The sequence below is a fragment of the Urtica dioica genome, chromosome 6 (genome assembly GCF_054948205.1).
Source record: "Urtica dioica subsp. dioica isolate 48M chromosome 6, U.dioica_male_clone48M_v1_H2, whole genome shotgun sequence".
In the NCBI taxonomy this organism is placed as follows: Eukaryota; Viridiplantae; Streptophyta; class Magnoliopsida; order Rosales; family Urticaceae; genus Urtica; species Urtica dioica.
The window spans coordinates 2,522,263-2,545,246 of record NC_142761.1 but is presented as its reverse complement, the minus strand read 5'-3'; the positions used below and the strand labels follow the sequence as shown (position 1 = coordinate 2,545,246).

The window sequence follows — 22,984 nt, the reverse complement described above, 5'->3', positions numbered from 1 at the left end:
CCCTTATTTATTAATAAATTCGTCATTTTCTCTCTCCTATATTTTTCCTACATTTTTTTTTACATAAAAACTTCAAAAAACCATATCTATCTCATATGAACTCGAAATTGAGTGATTCCAAATCCTACGGATTCGTGACGCCGAGATCTTCAAAATAGATCCATTGTGTTTGATGAAAAATCATGTTTAATACAATGGATGTAGAAAAATCACGTTACTACGTTAATTATGAAAATAACTGAGTTACTACGTTAATTATGAAAATAACTGAATTTTTTTGAAATTATCAAAAAAATAAATGGAAATGTAAATATGATGCATTAAATAAAAAATTTCATCAAACACAATGGGTCTATTTTTGAAGATCTCGACGCCACGAGTTTGTAGGATCTGAAATCACTCAATTTCGAGTTCGTATGAGAAAGATACGAATTTTTGAAGTTTTGATGCAAAATAAATTATTTGAAAAAAAATATGAGAGAGAAAGTGACGAATTTATTAATAAATAAGCGCAAATCAGACCTTAATTATTGGCACATAAGCCATTTGACTATATCACTAAAAATTGTCAAATATAAACTAGATCCAAAATCACATATTTAAAGTGATCTTATTAGTTACAAATCTCTTAAAAATATATTTCTCGATCAACTAATGACACATGAAAAAAAAAAACATTAAACAACGGCAATCTTGCAAACAATAATCAATTTTAAAAAATGATGATTGTTTTCTACAATATCAACGTAAATGAGTTTCGTCCATTTGATTATGAACAAAGCAATAATGGCTATAAAAAAAATCAACCGGAAAAAAACACCAAACAACCAAATTCTAAATAAGAATCAAAACAAGAAAACTATCATCATTTTTTTAATATCAACATAGACTAGTTTCATCATTTTCCTAACGAGCAAAGCCATATTTAAAAACAAAAACAAAAACAAAAAACAAACACAAAAAACAAACACTTTTTTTTAGCAAAAACGAAAAAAATAGAAACGTGTTACCTGCTTAGAGACTTTAAGGAAAATGCTTGTTTTTGTTACCGAGTAAAACCATGAATAAAATCTGTTCTATTTTATGAAGCATTTAGAAGTTTTGGCTTGTTCCTCCTTTTACTGGAAAATGAGTCTTTTAAGTCAAAGGCCAAAGTTTGAAAATATTTTGGTTTCCTATTTTATAGTAAAATCAGTATAAATCCCTTTTTATATTGTTTTGTATCGTGTCTCTTTTGTTTTTTTTTTTTTTTTTTTTTTAAATTGTGCATGTTGATAATATATTTCTTACTCTTTCCCAATTTATGCTCAAATAAATAGTCACTTCAGATTGTTCAAATATCTCTGTATCATATTAAATTATTTTTATAAATATTAATTATACTCGATCTTCAAAATTAAAATTGTAACTTTTAATTTTTTTACTCGAAATTATGAAGGTATATTAGTAAACTTATCCGACTTTAATAGACTCATTGACTTCTCATTAAAACTAAACAAAATATAGTTATTTTACAATAGCCGCTCAGTCTTAAGAAAACTATTTTGCTTCTTTGCCCTTTTCATAATATATTTGTCCTTTCTTTCTACCACTCAATTTGGAAGATACCTTACCTAGTATATAGCAGGTACGTAACATAAAAAGAATAGTTTTTTAACATATGGCGTTTTAAGTATCTATAGAGAATTATATTTTTTTTTCTCCTCTAAAAAGTCTTTATATAAATATTTTTTATAAACTCTGTCCATATTTTGATAGTAATGAAATTTTATTTCATTTATTAACTGAAAAAGTACGTTTTAAATATAAATACTTATACTTAGTGGGTTGGTTTAGTGGTCAGGTACTTCGATTATTTTGAAGGGATCACCATGTATTTTTTGTCAGTTTATATATTTAGATATCAATTCATCAAACACTGAATTATATGTTATTATACTAAAAACAATTTATGTACCTAGTTTTGATATTTATGGAAAAAAGGGAATCACCTTGGAAATTAGGCAGTGAACATGAGCAAAATATTTGCACTCCTCGCAATAGTATACGCGAATCCTGGGATCTCTTTCAGTCTCGCAAACATCACAGTAAAACTCTCCAGAATCGTCTTCAATGAACGAGTCATGAAGAGTGAGAGAGTGGATATGACACTCGTCCTTAACTTTGGACGGCAATGGACCACAAAGCAAGTGGAATTTGAAACTGCAATCCAAGCATTTAAGTATCGATGACATAACACCGCGTTTGAACTCCTTCAAAATATCAGCGTCCCCGATGAGATCAGGTCGATTACAATAAGCATCATAGCCGTCGCAGCGATCGATATCATCGTCTCCGCCTAGAGTTCTCTCGACGAACCAAAGCTTGTTGTGCTCATGCTCTTCACACCTAATGATATTCTTCGCAGTGAGGTGGCATTTCCAGCACAACTCAAAATCACAGTGATTGCACTTCAGCTTGAAGTTGCACCGGCTTTTCTTTTTCACCTCGCAGATTCTGCAATCGAAGCTCTTTCCCGTGACAAGGAATGAAAGAGTGTGGTTGTTGCGAGGGTGAAGAAGATGCTGCGACCTTTCCAGCGGAGACTCGGCGCAATGTTTATGCAAGAAGTAGTCACAGTGATCGCATCCATAAGCCTCGCCTGAAATGATGGACTCACAAGCCACGCATTTCAGTGCCTTACTTTCTGAGACAACAACAATCTGCTGAGACAGAGGATGTGGATGGCTCAAATGTTGGAGGCCTTGTTTAGACCCTACCGATGACGTCATCATCATCATTGCGCATTCCACATCCATTTGGATATCGCAATCGTAGCACCTGTAAAACATCGACAATCCTTGGAAGTATTTGAAACAAATTCTACAGGACTCGTAAGAGAAGGTGTCCAAGTGGAGGGTGTGAGAAGGATGAAAAGAGTGGTTGATCTGAGTCGGCAAATCGCCGCATGATTTATGGATGAAACATTCGCATGATTCATTGCAGACGTAGAAAGGAGCCACCACAGGTTTATAGCATAATTTGCATCTTCTATTTTCATTCAGCTTTTCATCTCTCAGGCACAGAGGATCCTTGTGCGATAAGGATATCCATGAAACTGGAATATTTAACAACCAAAATCAGATTCATTCATTCCTTTTGAACAACAACAAGTGGCTGTCCGGATTACAATAATGAGCACAAAAAAAAAATTAAAAAAAAATATTGAAGGGCCATTTCGTCCCTATGTAGTGTAGCCGACACGAAAAATATAGTTATGCAATATTTCTTTTAACATTTGCATGATGAAACCTAGAAGACCTTGTGCAAAGACCTATTTTTATTTGTAGTCACCAATTCCGTTCTTCTTAAATTTGTAAAGAAAAACATTATCTAATTTTGCGACGTATAAGAGGACAGTATATAGATTATCTAGGGCAGTATAATAAGTCTACAATTAAGAGATATGCACTCCATAAATAATATATATGTTACCAAATGAATGTAATGAAACTAAACACTTACCAAAGGTTTCCATAGCAGCACAGCAAGATATCAAACCAGCAGAGAGAGCCAGACAAAGAGATAACAAATGAAGCAAATAAAGAAAAAGAAGAGTTGAATGAAGTTGAAAAGAATTCTCGGATATATATGTTTATAAAGAATTATTCTCTGTTTTAAACTTTGAACTTTAGAATCACAACCAGACTTCCCATTGGAGAAAAGCACTTGTGCCAACTATATCACTTTGTTTGATGTCTAAAATAATTAATCCTGAAGAAGAATCCTAAGCTATAAGTTGTTGGAATACTTTAAATCCAAATAACAGATCAACCTGTTTCAAAGAGACAAGAAAGCAATAAAGCAAAAGAACTTGTATCATAAATAATGGCATAGTGCTAGTTTAGAAGTGCTTTTAATCTTACTGTGTGAAAAAGTTAATACTCATGTACTGTTTTAAAATTATTTAATATATATGAATCTTCTTCAATCGTGTTGTTCTTTATAGTTGGTTTGGCGTTTTGCTAATGATATTTTACGCATCTGAGTTCATATTTTCTACTAAAATTTCTCTTTTTTTACAAGCATGTAGACAACTCATTGGCTTTGTTATAATTCTATGCTCATTCTTATCATTTTTTTTTTTTTAAAAAGTTTAGATTCACCAAATCTTCATCTTGCTTGGAACCAAAGCAATGCCCTTGATTTTCCTCTCTTGGATTCTCGAAAAAACAAAAGAGAAACCACTTCTCGGTAATAAAAGTTATTCCATTGAAGCATCTCCAAAGCTCAAGTTTCTTCGATTTTGTTCACCAAGAAACCCAAATTCGTTGCGATATGGTCATCGTGGACCAAAGTAAAAAACATTACCAACTCGAATATATTGAAACATTAGAACTTCGTGAACTTAAAAATCTGTGTATCCATATCCACTTGAATGTTGTATACCAAATGCACATTTGTTATATGCGTGGTAAATCATATATCTATATATGATTTCTTATATTGAGCGTCATGAATTTATATAGTTAATTAATAACACGTATAGTTCACATTTTATTTACAAATATTTAGAGATATAAGCCACAAAAATATAAGCATTTGTATTTTAGCCAACATTTTGTAAATTTTTTGTAAATAGCCATACATGTTTCGTAAATAGCCAAAAATATGATGTAACCAACGTTATTTACACGTATTTACCGGAAATTTACTCTGCGTAAATAGATTTATGTGACTATTTACAAAAAATTAACGAAACGTTGGCTATTTAGAAATTTCTAACGTTTCATATGGCTATATAGCAACTGGACCATTTTATTTAATAAAAATAATTCAATAAAAGATCAAGGTGATGAGGTTGAACCATGTTAGACCAAACTTAGTAGTGTGAATTGGTGACAATGAGAACTAAAAAAGAGAAAGAAGTGAAGATCAATTTGTAGGTGAAATTGGACTAGATGCAATAGCGAAATATATTGAGCTAGAAATCAATGGAAAGATTGATCTGAAAGCTATTCTCTCCAGCTCAATCTATTTTATGGTATTAGAGTGCAAGACAAGTGAACTCAAAAAGCAAGATTATATTAAAAAATTGGCTCTATAACTAATTAGCCAATTTGAATTTTGCAAAATAGCTATTAACGATGTTCAAATATCCAAAATACTCTTCATTAAATATTTTCATAACTAAAATAAAAATCAGTTGATAAATGAGTTGAACATAACCACATTTAATGACTTTTTATATCTCTCTCTCTCTATCTCTCTCCATGTCTCCCTCTCATAAGACCATATTGACGCGACCACGCAACGAATACCCTTCACAAATCTTCGAAACAAAAAACACCATTGATGAGCTAGACCAGAAATTTAATAGTACTATTAATGTCTGTAACTTTTAGTAAATAATGGTTAATTTTAGTCATATATATATATATATATATATATATATATATATATTATGTGTCAAATTAACCAAAATAAACAAATGACAAGTTACGAAAAAAAAGAGATCTCGAATTTAACACAATTATGTGTCAAAATTGTTGGAATAATTTTGGGACTACTAATGCCATTAAATAAATGTGTTGGGTCATTATTAATTAAGTCAAAATTGATGTGGTCTAATTTAGAATAAAGTTTGTGACTTAAGGACATATTTGTCATGAAGTTATTATGTGGCTGCCATAAGTGTTAATCTAATTTGATGAGGGGCCAAATTAGAAATAAGCAATAGTTATTAGTAACGGCCTGACAGTTATTAATAACATGGTAGGTCCCTGATTGCAGTAGGTACGATAATTTTCTTGTATCCCCATCAACAAGAATTCTCCAGACTCAGGCAACTGCAATCAGAAGACCATCCAACTCTTGGTGTTTGCAATCCATGAATTCAGGTACGCTTCCGCTATTACGATCTATAGTTTGGTTTCTCTTGAATTGAATTAGTACTGTTAATGTCTGTAACTTTTAGTAAATAATGGTTAATTTTAGTCATATATATATATATATACATATATTATGTGTCAAATTAATCAAAATAAACAAATGACAAGTTACGAAAAAAAGAGATCTCGAATTTAACAAAATTATTTGTCAAAATAACTAAAATAAATAAATGACAAATTTTGAAAAAAAAATAAAGATCTCAACCCTAGTGTATCATCAATTCAAATTCTAAATTCAAGAACGCATATGCAAACACCAATTTTAAGAAATTCAACAATCATCAAATCAATACACAGATCTAAACACCTATAATCTTCAATCCAATTCAATTTCAGATCTTCGAAATCAAAACAACATCAACAAAAGAAACTCTAAACTTCCATCTTCAAATTGGACCAATAAGAGAGGATATATTTACCTCGATCACGAAGACCCCAACTTATTCAAATCCTAAAAATTTCAATTCTCACCACGTTTGTTGCCCATCTCATGAAGATCACCCAGGCCACCAATTCCATAAATTCCACTAACAACAACAACAACAAAATCAACTCCGATGACGAAGAGTCAAGCGACGGCGGTGGAGCCAGCCGCGACCGCGAAAACTTAACTACGATGGGGTTCACAAAGACACCTTCGGCGCCAACATCATCATGCGCCGCCACGCCTCTGAGAAGAGAGATGAATGGTTGGATTCAGTGTGCAATTTGAGAGATAATGAATCAAGTTTTGAATTTAATATTTTTATAAAAAAAATAATAAATTTTAATATTTGGTTGATATGTTGCATGCTGTTAGTAATACGGATTGATGGGATTTGCAAATTTGATGCTTAGATAATTTATTTTGTTTCTTTTTAAATTGTTTGTTAATTTTTTTTAATTCCATTTCATTAAAACGAGAGAGAGAGAGAGAGAGAGTTAAAAACTGCCAACTATATTAGTTATTTTTATTAAATACATATTATTAATCCGTAATTTTTTTTTTAAATACATATTTTTTTAAAGATTCTTAAAAAGTTCTACTCTGTAAAAGAAAAAAGAAAAAGGAAGAAGAATGGCAACTAATAAAGTTTATAAGGCAATGTGTTACTTCTCTTCTGATTGTTGATTAATTTTGAGATAAAACCCGAGATACTTCACATATATGATAGCGCATGTATCATGAGAGTGATTGACAAAATATGAGAAAAATTCTTTCCTTTTTCCCTGTCTTATGACACTTTTAATTAGAAGGATGGCTTCTCATTATTAAAACAAGCCGTGATCTTCTCATATATGTATCTTTCAGAACCATAAATCCGTATTAAATCCGACTAAAATCCAAGAGGCCCGATCATTATTTGACCGAGACGGCGAGAGATTGCTCCAATAGTCCCAATTCTTACGTCCAAAGGAATCGAACCGGGGATTCACAAGATCTTGTCTTATTTAGACCAAAGTAAGACGTGAAGACCATCTCAAAGTCTACTAACATTACAACACCAAGGAACTTGAAAAAGCTGAGAACTCTCATTACGACCTCAAGCATACTAACAATAGTACCAACTAGAAATCACATATAATGATTCTTCTGTGTCCATGAACAACCACTTTATAGTCATTAAAATGATTTCTCTGGAATATCAGCTCACTCGCAATTTACCCATCCAGCGATTTGGTCAGAAGCCTCATAACTCCTCTCCCTGAAGGTCGAATCTCAAATGACTTAGCATTCCCTAATCCCATCACAATCCCAAACCCACAAATAAATCTCGGATAAAATTCAAAACAGTCGGTTCAAAAGTCTCTCATTCCCTGTTTCCTTTATCCTTCATACAAATCCAAAAGCTCCGGGGCTTCCTTCACATAAGGCGCGACAAACCTCTTCACAAACACCTTCTCCGAACACTTTCCCAATGCCCAAACCCGAACATGAACCGGGATATTCATCAGACCCCTCGACGAAAGAGCGCGAAGAACAGAACACCTCAGCCTCGCTCTTTTCAAGCTGTAACACAGCACGGTCGGCGATTTCGCCAGCTCACCGGGCTCCAAACCCATCTCCCCCACGAAAAACTCCATGCTCGCCGCGATCTTCTCCAAAGAGAAGAACATACAACGCGGGTCCGTTTTGAAGGCCGTCGATAACTCTTCCTCGGACCAACCCCACTTCTTGTACGCCTCGACTTTTCTCTCCCACCTCGACTCTCTCCTACCGAGGAGTATCGCGGCCGTGGCTTCGGCAAACTTGCTGTTCGAAGCGTCGAAACCCATCTCTTTGGCTTCTTCGACGGCCCTTCGAAACTCGATTGGTGGGCGAGCGAGGAGCCTCGGCCAACCCGAGACCATCGTGGAGACGATGGCGACGCTCGCTCCGTTCTCCAACAGAGATTTGACGTTCGGGGACTTGTTTTCGAGGCTGTAAACGAGCAAGTCCGGGTTTCGCTTCACCGCCGAGACGGTCTTGGAATCGGAGCCAAAAACAGCGCGCCAGAAATCGTACGACGGCGCTGTTCTGTTGGCCAAACTGACCCCCAAGAAATTCGGGGACTTGGAGAGAATCGAGGCCATTTCGGGTCCCGATAAGCCCTTGGACCTTAGAAACTCCAGTTTGGGGGAAAATGTTCTCTCGGCGTCCGATAATAGGATTCTAGGGTAGCTTCTTACCAGGGATGCGATCTGCGGGAGAGCGAATCCGTGTCCCTTGAAGAAATCTAGGGTTTGGTCCGCTTTCTCTCTCGTCTCCAAGCTCACCTTCTTCGAGGTCCTCGAAGCGGCTTCCAGAGAGAATCCGAGCGAGTTCATCAAGTAATCGACGGTGAAAGAGTGTTCGTCTGAGTGCGAGGTCGTTGAGAGCAATCTCGTTCTCGCGAAAAGGCCTCCTGGAGATTTCTCGCCGTGACGACGAATGGTTTTGCAGAGCCAATGAGACATAGTCCAGAATTCGAAGAGATGCGAATAGGAATTGGAGTTTGTTTGTTTGTTTGTTGAGAGCCGATTGAAAGAGACCGAATGTTTGAGGATTAGCTTGATCTTCAGATATGAATTGAGAATTCTGTGATGAGAGCCTGAAACGAAGAACCCTCGAATGTTTAAGGGTTTATGACAGACTGATGAGAGTTCTACTCTCTCTTCTCCACGGGACACAAAACGACACCTCGTTTAATATGATTATTCATTTTGAATAATTGGGGATATCGGATTTCTTTCATCAATGACTGACTTCATATTATTATTATGAACTATTATCATTATCATTCTTTATAGTTAAAGGATGACGAAATTACAAAGTAAAATATTTGTTCTTTTTTTTTTTTTACTAGAAGAATGATTTTCAGTTTACATTTCAAGAATTAAATTTCTATTTATGAAATAGTTATGATTTAAATTTCACATGGGAATTTTTCGTATCAGACTAATTCACATAGATTCAGCAGGTCATACAATAAAGGGAAAATAACACATTTATACCTTGTGTTTTAGTGAAATGTCGAGTTTAACCTTCGGTTTTCAAAAATGTCGAGTTCATACCCTCTGTTTAACTAAAATGACGAAATTATACCCTGAAATGAATAACAGCGTCACAAATCTCTCTTTCATTGATATTATCTATTATATAAGAAAAACCAAATCAAATCTAAATCAGTGCCTTAACTTACAAATTCTCAATTTTGAAATAAAAATAACCTTAAATTGAAATTAAATAATAAAACCCATACATCCTAAGAAATGACTTCATTCCGTGTTCGAATTGAAACTCTAAATCCTGGATTCTCTGTTCGAATATGCGATTTTGATGACTATCAACTATCGATGTTTACCCATTTGCCTCTTTCTGTGTTCTTCACGATTAAGAGACTGTTGTTTATTTTTTTGTTTTGAAATAAATTACATATATGGCGTGAATGAATAAAGATAATTGGTGTTTATATATAAATATTATAGTCAACGTCAATGAAAAGTCAATAAAAAGAATATTCGTGACACTGTTGTCTATTTCCGGGTATAATTTCGTCATTTTAATTAAACAGAGGGTATAATTTCGTCATTTTAGTTAAACAGAGGGTATGAACTCGACATTTTTGAAAACCGAAGGTTAAACTCGACATTTCACTAAAACACAGGGTATAACTGTGTTATTTTCCCTACAATAAATGCAATATATAGTGTAGTATTATATAATATTATGAAACACGGTGGTATATACGTGTGTGATGAGAGAAGGAGGTGGGACTCAATGAACAAAAACATACGTTCTTTTATCAAAAAATTGGTTAAATAAGCCACCTAGACTATAGGAATTGTAAATTAGCTAACCTTTGGTAAATACTTTGTAAATAGCCAACTTGCATATGTGGCAGCCTATTAACTACCTAAAATATATGTTTGACTGTGTTAAATAAGTCTTTTATTAATCTGTTAATAAGTTTACTTGGTTATTTACAAGAAATTAACTAAAGGTGAGCTATATCTCAATCCACTATATCCGTGTGGCTATATAGCTTAATAACCCTTCTTTTATAGTAAGGTAAAGAAAATAACTTAAAATAGAGAAATGGTCTATCATAATTTTGGATACTTGTTTTTTCTATATAAAAAAAAAAGATTAAAACGAGGAGAGATAATTCTCATTATAACCCTTGTCTTTTGCTAATTAGTAATTAAAAGAAAAAAAATAAGAAATTGTCAAATGACGACGGCCTCATGAGAAAAACATGGAAAATCCATAGCTCCTTCTATTATGGATATTCATTTTTTTTCCCATCAAATCTCTCTCTAACGCACTTTCGAATTCTCTATCAAGAATTCTTTTTAGAATCGTGTTGACTTTTTTATATATAATTTTTCTATAATAATGTGTTAAAAAGAAAATCACTGCATTTGTTTTACAATATTAAAAAAAAAAATTGTTATGTGTCGTAACTTGTAACTAATGATTATACTATTTACAACAAGAAGGGTACCATATAGTAAACTAGAACCAAAGGCGGGGTTCAGGGGTCCAAGCCTCCAAGGTACACTCTCAACTTTTAAAAATTTAATTTTTACCCTAATATTTTTTTTATAAATTTTGTTAATTTTAGTCCAAATTTATACAATTTTCATAAATTTCTCCTCCCTGCTTTTATTTCCAAATTCGTCACCCCTTATTGAAATTCTTAGTTCCAGAGTAGAACAAACAATATTTTGTTGTCTACTTAATTACGTCATTGGGTTCTCGCTAGTATGGAGAAGGCCAGCGGATCTACAAAATGTTGTTTCTTTCTAACAACACGAGTTGACAAATTAGGGATCTATCAAGTTGAAGCTTAAATGCATAATTAAACCCACAACCAACTACAAAAAAAAAAAACACGAAATCGCATCTATAATAAAATATCATAAATATAAATAAAACAGAGACCTAATAAAATAGGATATAATCGACGGTTATTAAAAAAATAACCATAGAAATCAAAGACTATGCTATTTTATAAGCAATAAACTTAAACTCGAGCTTAACATTAAAATCCTTAAGAAATTTAAAATGCTGGAAAATGTGGTATCGAGAAAGATTTTAACATGCGGGTTTTGACTTGCTAAAGTCGTATGCGAAACCACGCAATCGCTTTAAGTTAAGCGTGGTAGACAGAAAATCTTAACAACTTAAACCTTAGAGTATAATTTTTTTCAAATGTTATCGAACTTATCTTAAAAAAAAACCTCAATTTTAGAATTTCGTTCTAGGCGTCAAAAACACATTTGGCCGGACTTAGGGTATTGGGTGACCAATTTGGTACTTAGAAATGGAGAATCGAGGCATTGGTCTATTCTTTTGTGTAATCATTATCCATAAAAGTCTTAAGAGTCAAGGGGATACAAATTACAATGCAAATGTTGAACACTTTGTGTTTGATAACAAATTGAAGAAAAAAAAATCATGAAAAGATTTCAACAAGAGGTCGCTTTTTGTCTCCAAAAACAAAAGCCTCATCTTCTCTAAATCTTTGTTTTTGCTATGATGTAAAAGCGACTCAACGTAACCTTTACACGCGGAATGTAAATATAGATAAGATATATTTACAGATAGGCCAAAACTCACTCAGTCACTCGCTCATTCACTCTCTGACTTTTTTTTTTTTTTTTGAAAGGGCAATTTCGCTCTCTCTCACGTGGTCAGTAACTATATATATAGTAATAAATACTTTGATTTTTAATTTTTTTTTTCCTTCTCTATTTTTTTTTTTTTATATATTTATCGTCTTTCCTTTCTCTCTCTTTCTCGCGGCCCAGCCAAAGGCAAGTTAGTTTCTCTCTCTTGACGATTTGTCGTGGTCTAATCAGTCACTGTAAACCCTAATTCGAAATTGCAATTAGGGTTTGATTTGGGATCGAAATCGTAGAGAATGGCGGAGCCTTCGAAGGTGATCCATGTCCGAAACGTCGGACACGAAATCTCAGAAGTATGTTCGTTCGTTCGTTCTTTCATTTCCACGGACTCGCGTGTTATTCATTTCGTATATCTTCGCGCGATTATACGATACGCGGCTGAGCTAATAAATTGCGGTTGTGTTTTGATGAATCCAGAATGATTTGCTTCAGCTGTTTCAGCCATTCGGAGTGATAACGAAGCTCGTGATGCTTCGCGCGAAGAACCAGGTAATTTTGTTCGTGTTTAATCGGATATCGACTGAGCTAATAGTTAGGGGTCGAATATAGAATATCTATAATTTAAGTTCATCGCGGACCATTGTAATTCAATTTTTTTTTTAATTTAAAGTACAAAAACACCAGCTCGTATGATCATGTTGATTGATTGATGATTGAATGAGAATCGGTGTTCAGGCTCTGGTCCAAATGCAAGACGTTGGGTCGGCTGTGAACGCGTTGCAATTCTACGGGAATGTTCAGCCAGCGATTCGGGGCAGGAATGTGTACGTTCAGTTCTCGTCCCATCCCGAGCTGACCACCATGGATCAGAACACTCAAGCCCGCGGAGACGAGGTCAGTCTCCAAGTCTTGTTCTTTTTTCAATTTTTTTTTTCATTTTCATTGTGTTTGTGCTCCGCTGATTGTGTTGCGTTTGTGCACAGCCAAACCGAATCCTGTTAGTGACGATTCATCACATGCTGTATCCGATCACGGTGGAAGTGTTGCATCAAGTCTTCTCTCCTCACGGGTTTGTCGAGAAGATTGTCACCTTTCAGAAATCTGCTGGTCACGCTCGTTCTTTCTCTCTGCATCTCTCTGATGGATTCAATCTAACTGAGTAGAGTTCTGAATCTATCTTGTTGCAGGTTTCCAGGCGTTGATTCAGTACCAAACACGCCAAAGTGCTGTTGCGGGTCGAACCACGTTGCAGGTTTGATCATTGCGTTTTTGTTTCCTCCTTTAATTTTTTTTTTATCAATTGATTGAATTTAGCTCATTCGATTCGATTTGATTCGTGCTTTTAAAGGGACGCAACATTTATGATGGATGCTGCCAGCTGGACATCCAGTTCTCGAAGTACCCCTCTCTCTCTCGCTCTATACTATTCTAATCTTCTTTATTTTGATTCGCTCGCTAAATTTCATCTTCTGCTCCAGCCTCGACGAGTTACAAGTGAATTACAATAACGAGCGTTCTAGGTGAGTTCTTGTGTCAATGTGAATCCCATTTTTGTTTTCGTTTTTCTGTTGCAGTAATTTAACCGTTTGTTTTTTTCCCCCTCTAGGGACTTCACCAACCCGAATTTGCCTTCTGAGCAGAAAGGAAGACCTTCACAAGTAATGTTTCTTTTGTCACCTCTGAAACACTTTCATTTTTTCGTGCTGTCGTATTGATCTGTTTTTGTTCGTCGACAGCCTGGTTATAATGACGCTCCCGGCATGTATGGTATGCAACCTTCTGGAGCTAGAGGAGGTATAAAATTTTTATACTTATTTTTTACTTATAAATTTTTTGTCTATACATTCATTTTGCTGACGCATGTTTTTCTTTCTACTGTCTTCTTGCAGTTCCATTTCCGCAGGTGGGTAATATGCTCGATGTTAAAAAATTCAATTTGTGGACATAATTGAACGTTGAGGAGGTTTGTGTTTATCATGTAGGCAAACGCTGCTGCGATCGCTGCCGCGTTTGGTGGGGGTTTGCCTCCCGGCATTAGTGGAACAAACGAGAGGTGTACGGTGCTTGTTTCCAATCTTAACCCAGACGTAAGACATGTTCTGATTTCAATCGGCTTCTCTGGGTAAGACTGACATTGCAATTGCTGACATGGGTTGGTGTTTGTGTTTATTTGTTTCAGAAAATAGACGAGGATAAGCTGTTCAACTTGTTTTCGATATACGGGAACATAGTGAGGATTAAGCTTCTGCGCAACAAGCCGGACCACGCATTGATTCAGATGGGTGACGGGTTTCAGGCGGAGCTGGCGGTGCACTTCTTGAAGGTAATAAAAAAAAAAAAATAGAGAATATCGTGCGAGTATATTGTTAATTATTTGCTAGTGTTTCGAGTTTCCCCAAATGCTATGGGGCTAGGCAGGGGACCTAGGGACTAGACCTTAGTTTAAAAAAGAAAACTTTAGAAATCGGGATAATGTCCAATTCTCAACACCTACTTAAGTTAAAATCCAGAGTTTCAGAAAAGAAATGTCTATTTTTTCTACTTATTAAGTCATAAAAAAAAATGCATAATTCATGATCTAGACCACAAATTCTAAAAAAAAAAACATACTAACACAAAGTTATGGCCTTGCAACAAATCGAAGAAATTTGGATACAAGTCCAATCCTCCATACCCGCTTAAGTTTAAATCCACAGTTTTGATAAAATAAACGAATATTCTCTTTGACAATGGTATATGCTCAAATGGCTGATGATTATTATTGGCAAGGGCGCGAGTTTGTTCGAGAAGAGGATGGAGGTGAACTTCTCGAAGCACTCGAACATAACTCAGGGGGCGGAGACGCACGAGTACGCGAACTCGAACCTGAACCGTTTCAACCGCAACGCAGCGAAGAACTACCGCTACTGCTGCTCCCCGACGAAGATCATCCACATATCGTCTCTGACTCAGGACGTGACGGAGGACGAGGTGGCGAGCCACGTGGAGGAGCACGGCCCCGTCGTCAGCACCAAAGTCTTCGAGATGAACGGAAAAAAACAAGCCCTCGTTATGTTCGAGACCGAGGAGCAAGCCACCGAGGCCCTCGTCTGCAAGCATGCCACTTCTCTCTCCTCATCCGTCATCCGTATCTCCTTCTCTCAGCTACACAACATCTGATCTCTCTCTCTTTCTATTTTTTTTTTTTTTTTTTCTTTCGTTTCCTTTGCTTCTTCTGTATTTTCGCCCACTCTTGATGACGACGCTGCTGCTTTGTTCTCTTTTTTTTTCTTCAACTTGTATGCTTTCTTTGGATTCATTATTGGCTAGGATCTTCTCTCTCTCTCTTTCTCTCTACTTTCTCTTTCTTACCTTCTATTGATGTTGGCTCGGTTTTGAAGAAAATGCCAAGTCATTCATTTTAGCTAGGGTCAATATGTATAATCTCTCTCTCTCTCTCTCTCTCATCGTCCTTGTGTAGTTCAGTTTTAGGCTTGACCAAATCCATCACGCCCTTAATTATTTGTTCTAACTTCACACCCTTTTTATTTAATGTTACATTTTTCATATCCTCTCCAACCCTTTTCCCTCTCTCTCTCTCTCTCTCTCTCTCTCTTCGTCTTCCTTGCTCGCTCACCTCTTACACTTTCTCTCTCTATTCTCTTTGTTACATGTTGAGAAATAATAATGCTCTCTATCTCTCATTTCTCTCACATCTCTCTTTCTCTCTCCCCTCGTATTGTCTTTCTCTCTCTCTATCAGATTAAGAAATAATGGAGACATCCGACAATGCAGAAAAACACGGATTAGGTAAAACTTTTTTTTATCCATCTTCCAATGGAACTTTTATTGCATCTACATATAGCAACTCCACAAAAAGAGAAAATACAATACTACAAACTCAAATTCCCTTTTGAATTACACTCGTATAAAACTAAACAACAAAGGTCCACCAACCTACCAAAATGTGTCTATATTGTAGTTTGCTTAATTACAATCAAGTTTATCGAGGTCCTAAAATACGGTTAATTTATCTCCAACCTCACATCCTTTAAAGCCTTCAAAGTGATTTTCAGATAGAATTCGAGTGAGCTCATCAAGTGATTCACTATGAAAGAGTGTTTCCGAGACAACTCTGTTTTCTCATGCCGTGACGACGAAAGGTTTTGCAGATGAAATGAGACATTGGTTTAAGGCTTGGAGAGTGATTGATCCCCTGTTTAGCTCGACAAAAGTAATCGAAAATGCTATGTTTAGTTTAAAACGAAAAACACTCGAACGGCCAGGGTTTATGTTGATGCAAGGCATCATTTTCTCTCTCTCTCTCTCTCTCTCTCTCTCTCTCTCTCTCTCTCTCTCTCTCTCTCTCCATGAGATGTAAAAAGACACTTCATTCCGATATTGGCTAATTAAATATTATGGAAATGACCTCAATTACTCCTTATTTTATGAGGATATCGAATATTTCTTGTAATGATGCCTTGCATATAATTTGACACTAAAAAGACAATAACCTTTAATAAAAGATGGAAGCCTACTGCTAAAAAAAAGGGCAACCATGTTCAAATCTCAAATATCATCAATGCTTTCACATATATAGAAAATGACGCCCCTTTTATAGTCATGGACTTTCATGCATTATTTTTGTTTTCGTCTATTAATATAGCACATTTTGATCAAGGTTGAAATCTATGAAAAAGTTACATACGACTCGGTCCGTTTTAAGAAATGAAACCAAAACCAAAATTTGGTTATTAAGAATTTTCGTAAGCAAATTTTAAGAATCGATATTCAGTTTGAAAAGTGGTTATCCAAATTCGATTATCCAGGTTCAAATGAGTTTCTTTTCCTGCAATCTTGTACCTATTCAACAATACAAAATAATTTTTTTTTTTTTAGGAAATTGATTCTCCGATTTCATAATTAGGTACCCGATTCAAAATTCAAATCGATTTAAAAAATTGATTATATAACCAAAACCAAAAGTCGATCGAGTATCATAAATCACAATTAACCAAACTGAGTTTTTGGTTTATTGATGTCGCACCAATTAAGTTTGCTATTTTGCTTAGAGGAAATGACGGCACAAGTGCTCAAAGTTATCGGGTTTTTACACTTATGTACCCAAACTTTTTTTTTTTCGCGGCATAAGTGTCCAAAGTCACTTCTCGGTTACACTGTTAGTGTTTTGGACATTAAATGTAAACGGTGAGCCACGTGTCTTCATCCTACAATGTCTGAGTTAATAAATGAGAGTAAATTATAACAAATTGAAAAATAAAACCTTATATTCGCCATTTCCTTCTTCCACCGTGCTTCCTCGACCCGCGGTGGTGCTTCCTCGGCCTGCGACGCTGCTGCCTCCACCCGCGCTGATGCTTCCTCGACCCGCGACGCTAGGGCCGTACAAAACCGAACCGAAAATCGGATAAAACCAATATCCAAACCGAACCGAAACCGAAATTTGGAGCCATGTCAGCTAACCGAAATTCGGATTCGGATAACCGATCCGGTTTACAAAACTGGACCGGATATCGGATTTGATTTTGGAAAAATCTGGATATCGGTTATTTAACCGATTTTTTTAATTAAAAATAAATATATATTAAAAAAAAGACTTGACCTAATTTTGAGAGAGACCTAACGTTTTTATTTTTTTCCCAAATCAGATTTTACTGAAGTGGAAGCACTAAATGATTCTAAGCAAGTTGTTTTGGGTGTGTTAATTAATTTGATATGTTATTTGACATATTCATTTGTTGTTTGTTCATTAAAACAAATTTATTTTAAATTTATGTCATTATTATTAACAAATGATGGTCAAGTTGTCATAGAAGAACAAACTTATCATATATCTATAAAAGTAACATACAAATTCAATCGTTGTATGGTTTATTATGATCATTAGGGTTGTAATTTTAATTTTATATTATGATATTTACATGTGCATGTAGTTGGAAACGAGTGTCCTTTTGAATTTTATTTTTTTACTCAGTTTTAGATTATGTGTTGTCATTTTGGAGCTTTATAAGAGTCGTTTGTACTCGTTTTTTGAATTTCTACAAACCGGATTTTGATTTTAGAAACTGGATATCCATTTTATAAAATTGGATATTAAACTGGATCTGAAATTTTACAAACTGGATAACCGAATTTTAAAAACTGGATACTGGACTGGATACTGGATTTAAGAAACCGGATAACCGAATATTCGGATAACCGAATTTCGGTTTTAGACTAAATTGGACCGGATACTGGACCGAGTTTTTAAAAACCGAAAATTCGGATTCGGATACTAAAAATGTCAAAAACCGAACCGAACCGATCCAGTTTCACCCCTACGCGACGCAGCTTCGTCGACCAGCGGTGGTGCTTCCTAGACCCGCGGTGGTGCTTCGTCGACCCGCGGTGGTGCTTCATCCATGGGTTTAGGGTTTAGGAGAATTTAGGGATTTAGGGCTTTTATTTTTTTATTTATTTTTTCATTTCAAAATTAATTTATTTAACCAAATCAGTAACAGCCGTTCATTTATAAGTCCATCTATATTTAACGTCCAAAACACCAACATAGTAACTGAGAAGTGACTTTGGACACTTATGCCGCGAAAAAAAAGTTTGGGTACATAAGTGTAAAAATCCGATAACTTTGGGCACTTGTGCCGCCATTTCCTCAAACTTTTATTATTTTGCTAATCAATTAATTTCATATATACTTATTATTAATGCTTGATTTTTAAAAACTTGCTTCCATTTAAAGATGCATTTTTCCAGAGCTTTTCTAGCATTTAGTACTTTATTTAGAGCAAATTATTCATATCTTTATATTTAGCTTTTTATGATCAAACTATACCTCTACCAGCATAGTAACTTAGATTGCAGACCATATTTGAAATTCCCAAAGCAAATAATTTGGAACTATTCTTTAGAGACAAACTCTCAAAACTCTTGAAGCTCAACTCAAAATTTAATCTCTGCAATGTAAAATATACTGCACCATATATCAGCAAGAGACCATTAAAAGAAGTTCATAACTAAACTTCATGTCAAATTCCTTGATACAGAAAATCTCAAAATACTGATGATATCATGCAAAACTATTCTATCCTTTAAAAAAAATAACTTTCAATTGGAATGACCTTTAAATTTTATTTTTCTTTTCTGTAATAACTCTTGCTGTTCTAACACACTTAACTTGCAAACTACGAAAACGATTTCCAACCAATATGAGCAAGAAAGAACAAGTGAACACGAGACACACGGATTTACCCTGGTTCGATCATAAAGATCTACATCCAGCACTTCTGAGCTCTTCTATTGATTCAAGATACAATGATGAACAAGTCAATCTCAGACCTTTACACAAACACCTCACGAACACTCACCAAGAATATTTTCCCTTACAAGTATTCTCTCACAAGTGTTTCCCAGTTTGTTCTAATCTGATTACCCTTTGTTTGACACTCTCTAATGCCTTTATATACCAGGCTTACACACAAGGCTCTACTAGCCGTTCCAAGCAACCAACAACCATAACTAACTCCCTATAACGAGATGACTTGTGTAGGAAGTTATCTCAGGTATGCTTTAACTAACACCATGTACTGATATTAGATCACATGTCAACATTTTCAAAGCGAACCTCTGAATGAAGAGATCGGAAAGACTTAAGAAGTCCATGAAAACCGAACTCTGTTTAAATCAGATCGTTATACCAAGTAGAAATTCCTATTTCCTTCACACAAATTAATTTCTAAGAGTAATTGATTGATTAAAGTTTAAACAGAGAAACAACGCCGAGATTAAAGTTTAGTCGTCGTGGTTTTGGCTTCAATCGTGGCCGCTCGAAAGATCGGCGTTTCGTCTGTACAAATCCAACAGCTCCGGAGCTTCCTTGGCGTAACGCGCGATAAACATCTTCACAAATTCCTCTTCCGAACAGGAAGCCAATTTCAACACGCAGACATTATTTCTCAGCAGACCTTTAGACGAGAGAGCACGAAGAACCAGAGACCTGAGCTTGACTTTCTTCAAGCTGTAACAGAGCGAATTCGGCGTTTCTGCCAACTGTTCTATACTTTATTAGTTGCCATTCTTCAGATCACTCTTTCGATTGAATTCTAGCCCAATATATTTCGCTATTGCCTCTAGTCCCAATTTCGTCCACAAATTGATCTTCATTTCTTTCTCTTTTTTTGTTCTCATTGTCACCAATTCACATTACGAGTACGGCCACCAGTTTGGTCTAACATGGTTCAACCTCATAACGTCGATCTTTTATCGAATTATTTTTATTAAACATCATGTGAACTACACTTGTTATTAACTATAAATGGGAAAATGACACATATATACCTTGTGTAGTGAAATGTCGAGTTTAACCTTTGGTTTTCAAAAATGTCGAGATCATACCCTCTATTTAACTAAAATGACGAAATTATACACTGAAATAGATAGCAGTGCCACAAATCTTCTTTTTATGAACTTTTCATTGACGTTGACTATAATATTTATATGTAATCACCAATTATCTTTATTAATTCGCGTCATATATGTAATTTATTAAAAAACTAAAAAATAAACAACAATCTCTTAATCGCGAAGAACGCAAAAAGAGGCAAAAAGGTAAAAATCGACAGTTGATAGTCATCAAAATTACAGATTTGAACAGAGAACCCAGGATTCAGAGTTGCAATTCGAACACAGAATGAAATCATCTCTTGGGAGATAAGAATTTTCTTCACTACTACAAATACAGTTTTTCGGTGCGGATAACTTTTGGGTGCGACTTTTCGCACCTAAAAGTCGCACCAAAATTACTTTCGGGTGCGACTTTTCGCACCCAAAAGTCACCGAAGTAACCAAAAAATTTCGCTGATTTTTTTTACATTTGGGTGCGAAAAGTCGCACCCAAAAGTTCATCATACCTTTGGGTGCGACAAAGTCGCACCCAAAAGTCCAAAACATTTCGTCTAAAAAGTTAGCGGGATTTTGTTCCCTCTCTTGTTTCACTTCTAAAATTTCACTTCTAAATCTTGCGAAAAGAAAAGAAATAAAGAAAAGAATGAAAAGAAAGAAGAGAGAAAGGGAAAGAGAGAGACCGAGAGAAGGAGAGAGAGAGCCGAGAGAAGGAGAGAGAGGAAGAGAGCGAGGGAGTGAGCGACGGGGGTGAGCTCACGGAGGAGGAGGAAGCTCGACCAACAGCAAGCCACCGAGACCCGAAACCATCTTGAGGAGGTACGATATAGAAACCCTAATTTCATGGCCTCGTTCAGTTTAGAGTTTCTTTCTGATGATATTTTTTCGAGTTGGTTCGTTCAAAATTAGGCTTGTTCTGGCGCGGTTCACTGCCAGCTGGTGGACGCGGCTCATCCGGGGATGGTGCCAACGCATAAGGTCAACTTCGACGCCAAGAGCGAGTACGAGATGATCCAGAATTACAAGGTCCTTCAAGATGTTTTTAACAAACTCAAAATCACTAAGGTCTGAATTCTAATTTCTCAACCCCTCTCTGCGATTCAAAATATTTTTTTAATTTCAAGATTTATGTCAATATTTTTTTTGTTGTGTTTTCTCTATTGTTATTCGAGATTCGGATGTCACGATTTAATTAAATATGCTTTAATTTATTTCTGCATTTCTAATTGTTGTGGTTTCTCATTTTTTTTTTTTGTGAAATTTTCTTCACTATGATTTCTTTCAGCACATTGAGGTGAACCGATTGACGAAAGGAAGGCCTCTTGATAATCTAGAGTTCATGCAATGGTTGAAGCGTTACTGTGATTCTGTCAACGGAGGACTTAATCAGGGGTGTGTATTATAATTTGCTAGTTTCATTATTTAATGCTCTAATTCGTAAGCTTGATTCTAGTTTGGATAAAATCCTGGTTCGCTAGTAGTGCCGATGAATTGTAAAGCACTTGAAACAATACATATCAGTTTTGATAGAACCTAGCCTTCTGTGTTGGTATTGTTTTACCTTTCTGTTACAGTAGCCTGAAAATGACCAGGTCTTATGATGAAAACATAAAGCAGAAGCTTATATAGAAAGCATGCCTAATTACTATTTTGTACTGGATTCGCGGCCAGAGACCGAGCCTCCTTGTGCGTGCTCTCCGACCGAGACGAGCCACGACGGCCGCGAGTCACCGGAGCACGCCGACCATGAGTCACCCCCGGGAAAAGGACGAGAGAGCACCGGGAACAAGAAATTTCACGAAATCAAGGTAAGAAAAGTTCTTACCCGAAATGGATTTTTGAAAAAATTAGGGTTCTTAGTTTGGATTTGGGGATTTTGATTTCTGAGCTTGGGTTGTGGAATTTAAGTGAGTTTGAGCTCGTTTTGGTGCTCGGATTGTATTGCTTGTGCTCGGATACGTGAGTTTGAATCGATTTTAAGTTCGCTGTGAACAGCCTCTGTAAATTGACGTGGTCAGATCAGTACCGATTTAATTTGGATTTGTTGATATTTTTCCTGGAAAGTAGACGTTATGGGCTTTCTAAAATGACCAAGAACATGTAAATCCGTTGAGATTTGAGTGAGTTATGAATTTTTGAAAACAGGGTTTTAAAGCTGGGAATTCTGAGCGTGTGTTTGAATTTTTGGCCGAAAATTGGAAAAAAATTAGGGTTGAGGAATTATGATTTGGGGCTTTTAATTTCTGAGATTAGTTTGATGATTCTGGAGTGTTTTGTGGCTCGTAGTTGTAAATTTGAAAGCAAAACTTGACACTATTGTTTCGATTGCCTTCTTTCATTCGGCTGGTTTTTGTCAAGTTGTTTATTAGTACTATTCTTCCAGGTGATGGATTCTGATGCCGAGGGAGTTCCAAGCGAGTTCTTTGATTATTTTAAGGTAATATGCAGCAGCCTTTTCACCCGGACAAAAAATTATGATAAATGCACAGAGAATCCTCAAATCTTCTTTTTGGTGGTTAGGTTTTATGCATTCAAGGATTCCTTACATGTCGAAAGCATGCCGAGCGAGTTATTCTTCTTGTTAAAAT

The 22,984-nt window shown here is 35.6% G+C and overlaps 2 protein-coding genes and 1 long non-coding RNA gene across 3 annotated transcripts; 2 read left to right on the top strand and 1 right to left on the bottom strand.

Annotated features, from left to right (window-relative positions):
- Positions 1 to 7,087: 7,087 nt before the first annotated feature.
- LOC149392876 (uncharacterized) lies at positions 7,088 to 9,185 on the bottom strand. The gene has a single exon (XM_089616586.1). It carries the CDS (start codon positions 8,844 to 8,846, stop codon positions 7,737 to 7,739), a length of 1,110 nt encoding a protein of 369 aa, XP_089472712.1. The 5' UTR covers positions 8,847 to 9,185; the 3' UTR covers positions 7,088 to 7,736.
- A 2,986-nt stretch (positions 9,186 to 12,171) lies between these two features.
- Positions 12,172 to 15,552, top strand: PTB3 (polypyrimidine tract-binding protein 3). Its single transcript, XM_089617343.1, has 13 exons — positions 12,172 to 12,355; positions 12,480 to 12,551; positions 12,738 to 12,896; positions 12,986 to 13,109; positions 13,190 to 13,254; positions 13,351 to 13,400; positions 13,481 to 13,522; positions 13,609 to 13,660; positions 13,739 to 13,796; positions 13,892 to 13,905; positions 13,985 to 14,089; positions 14,182 to 14,325; positions 14,772 to 15,552. Exons 1-13 carry the CDS (start codon positions 12,299 to 12,301, stop codon positions 15,159 to 15,161), a joined length of 1,332 nt encoding a protein of 443 aa, XP_089473469.1. The 5' UTR covers positions 12,172 to 12,298; the 3' UTR covers positions 15,162 to 15,552.
- A 5,814-nt stretch (positions 15,553 to 21,366) lies between these two features.
- Positions 21,367 to 22,625, top strand: LOC149392874 (uncharacterized). The gene is made up of 3 exons (XR_016299939.1): positions 21,367 to 21,461; positions 21,682 to 21,788; positions 22,068 to 22,625. It is a non-coding gene; the product is annotated as an uncharacterized LOC149392874 (long non-coding RNA).
- The last annotated feature ends 359 nt before the right edge of the window (positions 22,626 to 22,984 follow it).